Genomic DNA, 13,021 nt, shown 5'->3' with positions numbered 1-13,021 from the left:
CTTATATTTGAAAAACCATTCATTCACCATAGCAAAAATTAATATAGTCCTTTAGAAATAAAGATAAACCAAGGGAAATGAGTTGTTTAGACCTGAGGGGTGGATCGTCTTTCCACCCCAACCTTGACAGGTCTGACTGGTCGCAGGAATACCTCGTGAGTGATAACTTCCGAAGGCACCTATCATAACAGATACAGTGAGCACTATTAGTATACTCATATACACATCTAACATTCAACTAGCGGTTCATTTTAGTGCAAATAGATGATTGGATAGATTGCTTTCAAACTTGGCTTGAATTTTCGTCACTTTAACATCGTTCAATGCGCTTACTGAACACAATGCATTTGCAAAGTTACACGTGCATATTCTTTCTAATATGCTTGTAGTTTTAGACATATAACAACAAGAGCATGCACACAAGCTTGTTAACGTAGGATTTTAATTTTAATGTTTTTATCAGTTAATCTAAAACACAAGTTTATCAGATCATTTAGAAAACAAACAAACTGTTTTACACTATATCAAAACGAAAGAAGCTCAAATTTCTAAAATTCATTTTTTCATTTAAGGCGTTACCAGTAGGACTGTTTTCGTTTAATGTACTAAGTAATACTTGAAAACAATATTTCTTACTTGTTTTGTGTGAGATTACGATTTAACATTCATACAAGTTTAATACAATCTAAATATGTTAAATACAAACGGCATAGATATTCACTTTTGAACAAGCATGTTAGCGACCGTATAGTAAAATGGTATATTCCAGATCAGTCTTAGTTTACTAGTGTCAGAAATGTCTCAATTCCACTCAACGACTGTGCTTCGAATAAGGGAAGTGAAAATATCAATATCCCAGATGAAAGCGTTTAAAGGGCAAACTAATCGATATTGCAGAACTGTGAAAAACATGTTCCAAGTTGAGTATTAATTCAGTGTTATTGTTATGTTTTCAAGTACGTAAAAAGCCTAGCATGCAGCTGTGCTTAAGGGACAAAATAATCCGAGTTGCGGCTCAAAACTACACACAGTCCTTTACATACGTTCAGTATTAAACAACCATCGTTCTATTTGATATTTGTTTTTCAGGCAAGCTCTAGTCGTTATCGTTTGTTTGTTAAACGGCCGAATTGACATCATCACTAATGTGGCGTCACATATCAAGACTGTCATTTGCTAAACACATACAAGTTAAGTACTTATTCTTTTCATTTTAAGGAAAGAGAAATGTCATATATCTAAAAACGAGATAACATTCGAACAAGTTTTATACTATCTAAATGTGTAATGATATAAGCAGCATCTATACTATTTGAAAACTTTTTCAGAAGCGTGTAAGCGGTCGTATGGTAAACTGGTATCTTCAATATAAAAACATGTTAATTTACACTACTTACATTTCACTTATAATATTACCTCAGTTTCTGGGACTTGAGAGAACTTGACGTTCCTCAAAGTAGCCACCAGGGCAATTTTCGCCTCGAGGAGAGCAAGCCGCGTGCCAATACAGTTACGAGGACCATGTCCGAACGGTATGAAGGTGAACGGATCACGTTTAGCTTTTTCTTCTGGAAGAAACCTTTAAATAAAAAAACTAATTCTTCAAAAAATGTTTTAACTGCAGTGAACACAGAGTGCTCAAGTTGAATTATTTTGCTTTCCTGACGCTTATTTTCCGCCGCCTGCCTTGCATCGTTTACTTTAATCTACATCTTTTCCAAGTTTTTGACAAGTTCCAACTTGGTTTTAACCGTTCGGTCGTTTATATTCAAATTTGGTTAGAATTGCCCGATCGATTACACTTAGAAAACAAATAGTGGTTTGTATAATCTATGTTTTACCTTTCTGGCATGAACTTTTCGGGTTCCGGATAATGTTTAGGGTCATGGTGGATCAAGTAAATGCTGTACATGATCGCAGTATTAGCAGAAAACCAATAACCATCCAAGAACACGTCCTTATGATGGCTGGTCGTCCTGTTCATCCTAAAACATTAATGAATCCAGTGGCAATTGGTCGCCGTCTTCACAGAATGAGAACTAGGGATTAAGGAGGTGGTAGGAGGTATGCAAAAACTCAATATTAGTTATATTCGGTAATAGTCAAATAGTCATTGGGTTCGCATGAAGGCAATAAAGAGGAGTCAGAATAAAAAGGCGTATTAGTAGGGAGAGTTTATGTCCTCTTTGCTTTTGTTACAGAGGTAGAGCGCGTTTGTCTTATTTTGCGGCTGTTGTTATTTCATTTTTATGGCGTCGCGAATCTAGTCCTGGATAGTTTGGTTTGATACTGATCGTGTAGTTTAGTTTAAAAAAATGATTTTTTACATGCATACATTTCTTTTTACTTTTGAATCAATACTTTGTAGCCATGTAGTATTTGTACACTTTTTATCATTCCCTGATCTTCATTTTAAGTTTACTATGAAACACAATCTCGGCATGAACTTACTTTGTAAGTGGTGGATACATTCTCAATGTCTCGTTAATAACTTGGTCAAGATAGGGCATATCCTGAATCACGTAATACTTCAGCTCTTGGACATCCTGTAAACACATATACTAAACAGATAAAGAGCTATGTTGATAAATGTGGCTTATAAACTAGATTGGATAAACAATACGTTTTAGATCATGTTGAACACATGGATTTTACTGACCATTCTTCTTTTGCAATCTCAACAATCATTTGTGAGATTTAAACCTGTTTATTGTGATTGAGCAAATACTATTAAAACTAAAAACCTGTAGGAAAATTGCACATATGTATGCGCATAACGGGAACGAAAATTATTGTGTAAAAGTCAGGTCTGTTATCGCCAATATATTTCAGAAATACTTGTACATGTATATCAAATCTTGACAGATTATAATTACTGTTAGACAATAATCTGGATGTTTACAATATCCATATGGATGTTTTTAATACATTGAAACAGTATGCTTTTGTTTATTATACAATTTTGACAGTTGATATACAAATATTAAATGACTGGTAAGTGCTAAAATAAATACAGTGATCAACTATCAACTCATAAGAAAGAAAAACCGTGTTTTCTGCACTATTCTTTCAAATTTAACACGATATCCGTCTTAAGGACCATTGTTTTCGATATATATTCATGTATATGTAGCGTCTGCAGAAGACCTCTTCTTGCAACAAAAGGGGTAATTTGATAATTCAATTTACTTCAGAAATACAGTTTTCTATTTCGACTATAAGTTTATCCTGGACGTCAGAGTTTGTTGCCAAGACGTAAGCCACATACTGGAGAAGGGAGGCGGTGGTTTCGTAACCGGCCACAATCACTATGAACATCTGGCCAATAAGCTCGTCCACCGACAATCCTGATATATTCGAGTAAAGTAAATAATAGCTATTAAAAAGACATTCTAGAAGTTCAACTTGATCTAATAAAGCAGTTAGTATGTTACTTATTTAGTAGAATTTGCAAATTAAACTCGATAATCAGTTACTTCTTTAAGCTAGAAATGCATTTATATATAAGTGGTTACACGAATCCTACCTAGATTTTATGTTACTTATAAATTTGAACTCGCAAACCATAACAAGTTAACCTGTAAGTGTTGTACAGCTAAAAAGAGGTAATAGGTGGCAGTTCCGGGCTCTGTCAAGTCCGTTTATAGTCTAACGATATTTATCTTTCCTAAATAGCGAATACTAACTAGATAGCTATATAATTGTCGCGTATATTAAGTGGTTAATACGACACAATTAGCGAACGTTAACTGGTTGTCTTACGGCAGTTATATGCCACTATTCAAACGAATGACAAAACTTCGTACTTTTCGTGAACTCGCTCTCGATTTCATCATCATGAAGTTCCGCATTAAGCATCAGTTGAAGCAAATCTACTCGGCTTGCCTATAACAACACAGATATAGCCATCCGTTGTACAAGTTGAGAGTTTGATATATTTTACTATACATATTTTTGTTGCCAGTTTTGCTCCAGGGCTCGGATTTAGACAGGAGCAACTGCAGCTCGATTAATTTTTCAAGGCATGTCCTTTGATTTAAAAAACAACAACATCGATAGGTTCAATTAATTAGGTAAGCTAATCAAATTGTCACTTACGTCATTATCTTGCTTTCGTTGTTCAATGATTTTAGCTGAAACGTCACGGAAAAATTCCAGGGAATCTTGCGGGTAGAAAACACTATACTTAAATAGTTTTGTAATTGGAATCATAATCCGCGGGAACAAAACTAAAATAAATAATTTCAACGTACAGAAAAGCTCAACCCAGACAACAACACGAAATGAAACACGAGTATAATTCAGTATCGTGGTTCAACACGCAACTGATGACAGTAATTAACAGCCACTAAATAACAAATTCTAAAATGATACAGATAATACATCTGTATATAGCTTTTTGTCAACAATATAACAAAGTGTTAGTTTAACCTTTTTTCTTTGAAAGGGTTTTATCCCTCAATATCAACTTATATCAAACAATTGTAATTTCACATATGACAATAATGTTAGTAATGTAGTAATATATTACAAATAACAATTACAGCTCCTGAATCGTAACATTTCATTCTCTGATAAATCAAATTGTGTGCATAAACTAATAAGCACTAAGCTAAGAGAGGAAGAACTGTAACTTGATTTTTTAGTGATAGGTATGCAATCATCTTTTACACATGCAAACCAAGATGGGGTCGAAGATTGGCGTTGCAAATATTTTTTTCGCGTGTCTTATGAACGGGTCATCGGGGTTTTTGAAGGCGTTTGTGACTATTCCAAAAGCATTACTGGCGATCACGTCCATGGTGTAGCAGCCAAAATGTCTGCAATTGATGATATAAGTTATTGCATCCAGGAAATAATACAAATGTAAAGTAGAATTCAAAATTTAAATAAAAACGACATTTAATGTTCTTTATATGTTTATTGCAATATCTTGAGCTGCGGGCGAGACATTTTGATGCAGTCACATCGAGCTAAAATATGTTTATGAAAACGTATAAAAATTCTCACTTTTATAGGTAGTTAAATGGGACTTACACTCGTGGATCTATGACAGCCCTTGAGTCTGCCTTTTCTAGAAGGCCAGCAACGAGCAGTTCAGCGCAGGAATTCATCTGTTTGGTCATCTACACATTCAAAATATTATTGTAGCACCGACTTATTCTCACATATTCTATTTGAATATATATTATTTAAACACAGTATACACTAAACAGGAAAAGTTACTTATTTTCAACATGGAGTTACATGTCACACTTCTATGCAATTATCAAATACACAAAAAATAAACAAATCAATACAAACAAACATACAAAAACACAAAACACGGACTACCTGTTTCAATTTTCCGGCACTAAAGCTGGGGGTAATAATGCTTCTCACGCGTTTCCACACTTCATCTTCTAGTGTTAACAATGTTTTATTTGTTGGTGGAGGATCGAATGCACCTGGTAACATCTGGAATCGATAATATCTGGTGAAGTACAAGTTGTGTGTCAAATTATGTCGGAAGCAAAACTTCAATTGTAAGAGTCCACCCGAAATACTTTGATTTTTACAAACATCTGCAGCAGCAGAACAAAAGGGGACTCTGTGGATGACAACGCAACAATTGCACTGGTGGCATGGGTGCGTTTAAACATGATCTTGGATACATTTTAGGATGATGCTCGTCTCTCTGTTGTTTCTATCCTATTATTATATCGTGTCAACCTATTATTGACCAGTCGTCCCGCATACCATGTTATCTTGGGAATAATGTAGTGACATGATAGCAATGCACACTGTTCAACATCAATCAGGAAAAGGTACATACTTCGAGAACTGATATAACACTTTGTTCATAGTATTAACGAGCTGTGTTCGACAGACACGCAAACTGACACTTAAAACTAATCATATGTGTTACTGATATGTCCTGCTCGCCGAGTGGTCCTTACCCGAAGGCAAGGGTGACTAAGCACCATCACCTGAATGTGCATATGCATTTTATTTCTGACGCCTATCCCTTATTTAAAAACGTACATATCGGTTTTGAAACTCAAGGTGGTCCTTGATCATAATTTTCTTCAGCAACTCAATGTTGGTTATGCTCAAGATCTTTAAGCAGCCTGAGGGTCCTCTACAAAAGATAAAGTGTATTACTGTTTATTCCTTTAAAATATGTTCAGGGTGTGTTTATCATCATTTTAATTCAATTTAAATACAAACACCAAAGGGATCAAATTGCATTCGAAAATATTATGTAGCTAAAACCGAAATATACCGAAGATTATAAAAAATAACAAACTATTCAGTCTATTTCAAATATAAAATTTTCGTACGACCAGTGAATCTCGCTTTCCAATTACACAACCTCACACTTAACCCACCATTTAACATTTACTATAAGTCACAGTTACAAAACGCAAGTACGAACCATTGTGCACACGCCACACTTAACATGAAATGCTATATATTATAAACCAAAACAAGTAGATGTTTATGGATAATAATAAGTTATCTGATCGGTATGAAATCTAGTGGCCAATTTCTTCAGGGTTTTGTAAGGATATCTATCGGACAATTTTAGGCATGAACTTGCCCTCAGACTCGATTTTATTTAAAAACAATCCTCACTTTGATACGATCCTAATAACAGGACCATCTAAAATGTTTTGAAAAAAATGCCGGTGTTGTCCGACAGATACAGTATTGTACAGGACGATAATATCAGCAAACAAACATGACCAGTCGGAACTGCTATTAACACTTACCCGAAAACGTCTCCATACTTCTCAATCCGTTTTCGCAGATGGTCGGCACCAGGCTGTAACATTTACATGCAATTAGATTAATAAACTATGTCTCACTTGGCAGGAAAATGTCTGCTAAAACCTCATTCCATTTTATCATAAAGATTGTATTACTGAATCTTTAACAAGTCAATGTATCAACCGAAAAAAAAATCCGCTTACGGACATTATGTAGGTCAACAAGTCTCCAAATACAGGAATAGGAAAGGGGCCTTTTATCTTGTATTTGTGCTTCCATAAGAGCATCTGGACCCAATCATACCTGAAAACATAGTTTGTATTAACTGCATTATTGTTCTTTCGTTACCATTGAAGTATAAGGGTATGAAGATGCAAATTTAGAGTGTGACTGAATTTAATATGGCGAAGCAAACATTTTGGAAAAAAAAAACATATAAAGGAAATTTAGACACATGTGTTTCAATGAAATCTATCCATCTGATTTGACGTATGTAATGACGGCCAGATTAAAATGTAATTCATTTTATATTTGGTGTCTTTAAAAAGACACGTGCGTTGCAACTTATTTGGCAATACTTTTGGGCAGTATATAATCAACTTAACTTAAAGTTACCGTTTCGAAACAAATCACCACTAGAGCTAAAATACAGTATATTTTGACTTAGATTGTAGTACCGCATTAATGTCCAATCAATTGTCTAGAGCCTAGATTACGCCAATCGGGTGTAAAGACTCAGTGTTTTATACGGTTCGTCTATTCAAACAAATGGCTTTGATTGAAAGCAGGAGTACACAGTATGTGTACATGAGCTGGATTTGAATTTGAATGGTCTGTGATATGAAATGAACCAGATTGGGTACGCTTAAGTACGGGAGTACGCTTACGATACTGGCTATACTTGGTCTACTTTTTGAATACATTTTGGCCGCAGTAGGTCTACTTCTACGCCAGATTTAGGAAGCTTAACCGAACATTTGATAGTGTTATAATCGAATAATTTTCATTTTCTTATAAGAAACGTCGCTTTAATATAACCTTGTTTAATGTCTAGTACACAAGAGGAGTATCCTTCCCAGGAATAATGTAGAACGTCGTAAATATTAAAAACAATGAATTGTTACTTCGTGAGCAAATCTGTCCATTACATATAACCTATGTAGGCAATGTAAACGGTGGTCTGTGGTTTAGATTTCCAATTAACAGAAGCATTTGGTACACCTCGGCCATTTTCCGTCGAAAACAACGTTGGATGTATATGGACGGTTTATAATGTCAGAAATCTTTACATTTAACTACGCTGCAAGTAGATCGCATGTTATTTCAATTAAAGATGCACGCTTACTCCCAAATACAATTTAGGACGGTTATCAATATTGTTTTAATATTCCAAAAAGGATGAATAACTATCGAAAACAATGGTTCTTATGAAGGATACTGAGTTTAATTTGAAAGAAATGAGCATAAAACACCGTATTCTACCTTATGATACTATAGTAGATCACAGTAAATCTTTTAGCATTCACCAATCATTTAATATTTTTGCGCTTTCTGCTATTAAATACACGGTTACAATCTTGTTATCAGTTATTAATATTTTCCATATATATGCATTATTTAGTAACAAGTTAAAGGTTTATCAGTTAAAATTGAGGTTTGTTATACTTGTGTTAGTATCGATTTTGAATCAGAGTGTCACTTTAAGCAGTTAAACTAAATGACTTAACTTTTGGGAACCTTAATTATTGATGCAATAAAACACTTCCCTGACATTCCATTTAAACTTAGTAATACAAAAAAAAACTACAATTAACGCTGTTATTCAACATTTTACTACTTCTACCGATGTACCGGCATACACCCGAGGTTGTTTTCGATAGAAAATGGCCGAGGTGATCCGAATGGAAATAGAAGGTGCTATTTTATGTAAAATGTCTAGTCAAAAACAAAAGATAAAACAGTAGTCACGTTGACTCTGGTTATGATTTGTCATTTATCTCGGTCAACATCTAAATTCACTAATGTATTGCCCGAGATTATTGCACCAGCAGGTCAGCAGGTGGCTAAAAGAGAGGTCTGTTTTTATGTTAAATGTCAGGTCAAAAATATACAATAAAATACAGTTAGCATGTAAAATCAATTGCATTATTTAAAACCTTCTTTTAGGGTTAGACCTTACACTGGCGTAGTGAATTATCTATATATTAAATCCAACCAATATTTAAAATAATATTAAAAAAACATAGATTCAAAACATACAGCTAATGATAACAGTAAATTACTTTAGGCTACTGCAAAGTTATACTCATGAAAAGATTAATGCATATTGAACATATTGAATAACGACACAATATATAGATATTGCTCTATATTGGTAAAACATCTTATATTTAATATTATTTGATTATCATATCATACCAAAGAAGATGTTTGAAAAATATTGCGATTAAATAATGAAAAAAACACGAACAACAATTTCAGTATTTCTTTGGAAATCCAGCCAACATATATAGATTAAAAAAGGTTAAAACGAAAGTATTTTCTACGCTAGCTACGAGTTTAGATCGGCAGTACGAGAATATGGATTTAATATAGGTCGATCCTTTGTCAAGGTTTAGTTTTGAGTTGTCATTTGTCCTAGATAAGTGTTTTAATCGGGAATATCGATTTATTAAAAAAATAATAGTGTTTGTAGAATGTCATGTTATAAACTAGCCGGAAAACAACTAAATCGGCAAGAGTCTCAATCATCATTATAATATATGTAAGTTTATGTAATTAAACTTTAAAAATAAACAAAACGACTACTTACAAAATGGAAAAGAGAAACAGTATAAGTATGGGTTATAAAATATTCCACAATACGGTGTAAAAATTAAAGATCTTCATTTGGGTTTTGGTATGGGCATTATCTATTCAGGTCAAGCTTGTTTACATAAGGTGGAGAGGCGTTCTAAATACTAACCGAAGTAAATATTTACCAATTTTAATAATAAAGAATGTTTATACAGGTGGTTGACATTTCACTCTTGCTTTTTCTTTTGACAGTGTGCCCCATTACATAAATTGTAGTGTAGCTGTATAAAAATGTTAAAAGCTCTTTCGCCACCAAGCCGGACAAGTGGGCTTTCTCCGGGTACTCCGATTTTCCCAACACAAGACCACACTCTCGCGCAACATCGTGCCAACGAGGATTTTAATATAAGTTGCAATAGCTTGTATCACAATCCTTGTAAAATTAAATATGTTTAAACTAACCCCCTTTGATAAAAGATCCCTGCTACGCGATTGCGCGATGCAAACTCGTCCTGCTCAAATATTAGCAAGCATCAGTCAATATAAACAACAGCAAGGGTATATTATAGCTTCACGTTACTTTCTTGGATTTCATTATATTCATTTTAAATATAGAACAAAGCATTATTTAACGTTTGGTTAGAGCTGATATTATTTTTATTAATGTTCTGTCTACAGTGCCAACGTTCTATTTTGAGAACAAAGGACTGTTGTCTTTACATGTCAATGATAAAAGTCCGGGGTTAGTTTCAATAAAATACCGGTCAGCATACAACATTAAGCGTATTTTGTAGGAGGGGAGAATGGTAACTGTAAAATAAAAGAATGTCTGCCGGTAAATTCAGTTTTTATAGCAGACGGATTTTTTTGTTCTTGACGTTTTGTTAATATTTCTGTTCTATAATGATGGACTGATAATAAAAGAACAGCTGCGACAAATTGTAAGAAAATTCTTAGTTAAGTAATGCTAACGTCAATTGTTTATCACCTCCGGTGTTTTGAATTTACAATGCACATAACTAATGAATGTTTCTCTGCTTCACTCTCTTTTAAGTTTATTTCCGTGTTCCTGGTAATTAAATTAAGCCGATTCCTAATAAAAATACACCCGATTAACTACGAACAGTACATTAACATTATTAGAGTTGAAACGATTACATCAAAGGAAAAGTTGAACAGAATACCTCACTTAGATTTTTAAAAATATAATTTGCAACACAATACATAGCGATTAACTTAAAGGTATTTGTGTGGGATCATAATTGATAAAAAAAATAAAATAAAAATAAAATAAACAAAATCATGCGCGCTCGGTTATTAAAGTGTGTGTGCGCCTTCATTAATGGTACTAGCATTGTTCTCAGTCTCCAGCCTCTTCAGTGTCAAGTCTCTTGTGACCTTTCAAACTTTGGTATCACCTGAAAGGGCACTGGTTGATAATTAAGTGGACTTAGCAAAGTGATTGCAAGATACGATGAGGAATTGAAGTTTTAATTTATACACAAGGGTCTGTATTGGTATTTTGGTTTGCATTTGTTTTCGTTAGTATTTGTAATAGTTTTGAAATGTACTGCACTGATCAACATTTCATTCAATTGTTGTTGTTTTTTGTTTTGTTTTTGTGCAGTTATTTTGCTTGACATATGTATACTTTGTTTTGGAATCGAATTGACAATTATGAGGTGTTCTTTAAGGGTAGTCTCAAAACTAAAAGATGTCGTTTTGCCTTGCAGTTGATAACCAGCATGGAATAATACAGGCATCGGATGAAGTGTAATTTCTTAATCGTAAAGGAATAAGAACAAGGGTATTTTCAGACAGTTCTTCAAGATCTATGGAAGAACATATCGAGCATTTAAAACTGTAATTGTTATGTTTATATATTTATTATGAGTCATAAGTGATAAAGACTTATAACCTATTCCATTTATTATTTAGAAAGTTTTTGTTACTTCGTCTTATAACAAAATTGTTAATATTATGCGTTCAAAAGAAAAGAAAAATCTTGAATCAAAATATCAGTCGTTGTTATTTCTAGAAATGTTCATCCAGCTAATACTAAACCATTGAAACTAAATAGGACCATAAAACATTCTAAGATGATGCTATCAGTGTATATCACGACAATCTATGCTAATATCTGAATATTAGTTGTTCAGGTGGTGGCGTCGATTGACAGGTTTAAGATTTGACTTTAACCTGATACTTTGGATTGAGTGAAAGCCTTGTCCATTCAAACCTTTAACACCTTGAAACGAAAAGTTCATTGGCAAACAACACTAAAATAATCTTACTCCGTCATGTTATAAAGTTATTTGCTATTGTACAATTTTTATTCATGCTATAAAGCCATTGGCGATTATGTTGAATTTTGATGGATGGTTACTCTTTCCATCTGGTAGCACTTGCTGGTATACTAAAATGTTATCTTAGCTACTGTAACGGACTGCGTAGATTTCTATGTGCATCTGTCGAGAATCGAACCAATGACCTCACGCTCTGCATGTTGACACTCATCTGTTATAAAAGCCCTATAGCGAGACAGTATGAGTGCCGCTATATACATGTACATATCAAATACCCGGTTACACTTTTAAAAACGCATAGTGGATAAAGTTATTGTAGTTTATACCTTTGTACTTTATTAGAACTGAAATTGGACCAATACTGGCCAATTTTGCAATCTTTCAATGTTTAGTATAATGTTTTGCTTAATGTTTACGTTAAATATAGTTCAAGATTATATCTTGTGGGTCATAATTGAAAAGTAGACATATTTTTAATGTTATAAACATTAATTTCGAATTCCTATTTAAGTGAATAATTGTTATAACAAAATAGTTGTGATTGCTTGCTATAACGATCGTAAGTAAATAAGGCAATATCGTCAGCAAACGGGAACATATATGGGTGAGGTTGTCTAAATCTATACCTCGAATATCATTAATATCATTGATAAAAAAGAATAAACAATAATGGGAAAAGGGGTTCTCCTTGTTTCACCCCTAAGGATACATCAAAGAAAGTTGAGTAGGACATACTATTAAAATATATCACACAAGATATTTCGGTATATTGATTTTAGCATAAATGTTAGATGTCAAACAACTAATGCTTCTGTTTATGTTGAACTTGGCAAAGTATGTTATACGGCAAGAGCAGAGATTGCAATATTTGTATAAGCTTGTATATTCACATGATAAACTGTTGTCTAGATGTTTTAGATATTGTAGTTCAGTAAATATTAACAGCTCATGGTGTTCTGATGTTAAAAAAATGTTAAATGATTTAGGATTGAACTACCTATGGGATAATATGTCAGTCACTAAGTTAAAGTTGTCAAAAGTTATTGATAGATTATATAATCAGCACATGCAGAAATGGTATGCGACTTTAAATGACTCGTCAAAACTTTGTACTTATAAAGATATAAAAACATGTTTTCATTTTAAGAATATCTCAATAGTGTCAC

At 33.5% G+C, this 13,021-nt stretch overlaps 1 protein-coding gene across 1 annotated transcript in view; it reads right to left on the bottom strand.

Moving 5' to 3' along the window:
• The window catches only part of LOC128220059 (uncharacterized), a 42,626-nt gene that overhangs the window by 15,339 nt on the left and 14,266 nt on the right, over positions 1–13,021 (bottom strand). The window contains exons 13-25 of the mRNA XM_052928313.1: positions 6,957–7,056; positions 6,756–6,808; positions 6,025–6,121; positions 5,335–5,457; positions 5,038–5,126; positions 4,672–4,820; positions 4,099–4,229; positions 3,807–3,885; positions 3,190–3,347; positions 2,452–2,546; positions 1,842–1,985; positions 1,417–1,579; positions 93–179 (exon numbers count right to left, since the gene is read on the bottom strand). Of these exons, the coding sequence (XP_052784273.1) occupies positions 93–179; positions 1,417–1,579; positions 1,842–1,985; positions 2,452–2,546; positions 3,190–3,347; positions 3,807–3,885; positions 4,099–4,229; positions 4,672–4,820; positions 5,038–5,126; positions 5,335–5,457; positions 6,025–6,121; positions 6,756–6,808; positions 6,957–7,056 (1,468 nt within the window). The remainder of the gene's footprint in view (positions 1–92; positions 180–1,416; positions 1,580–1,841; positions 1,986–2,451; positions 2,547–3,189; positions 3,348–3,806; positions 3,886–4,098; positions 4,230–4,671; positions 4,821–5,037; positions 5,127–5,334; positions 5,458–6,024; positions 6,122–6,755; positions 6,809–6,956; positions 7,057–13,021) is intronic.

The sequence above is a fragment of the Mya arenaria genome, chromosome 15 (assembly GCF_026914265.1).
Source record: "Mya arenaria isolate MELC-2E11 chromosome 15, ASM2691426v1".
Taxonomy (NCBI): domain Eukaryota; kingdom Metazoa; phylum Mollusca; class Bivalvia; order Myida; family Myidae; genus Mya; species Mya arenaria.
Note: the sequence above shows the minus strand (reverse complement) of the source record. Positions and strands in the feature narration are given on the sequence as shown.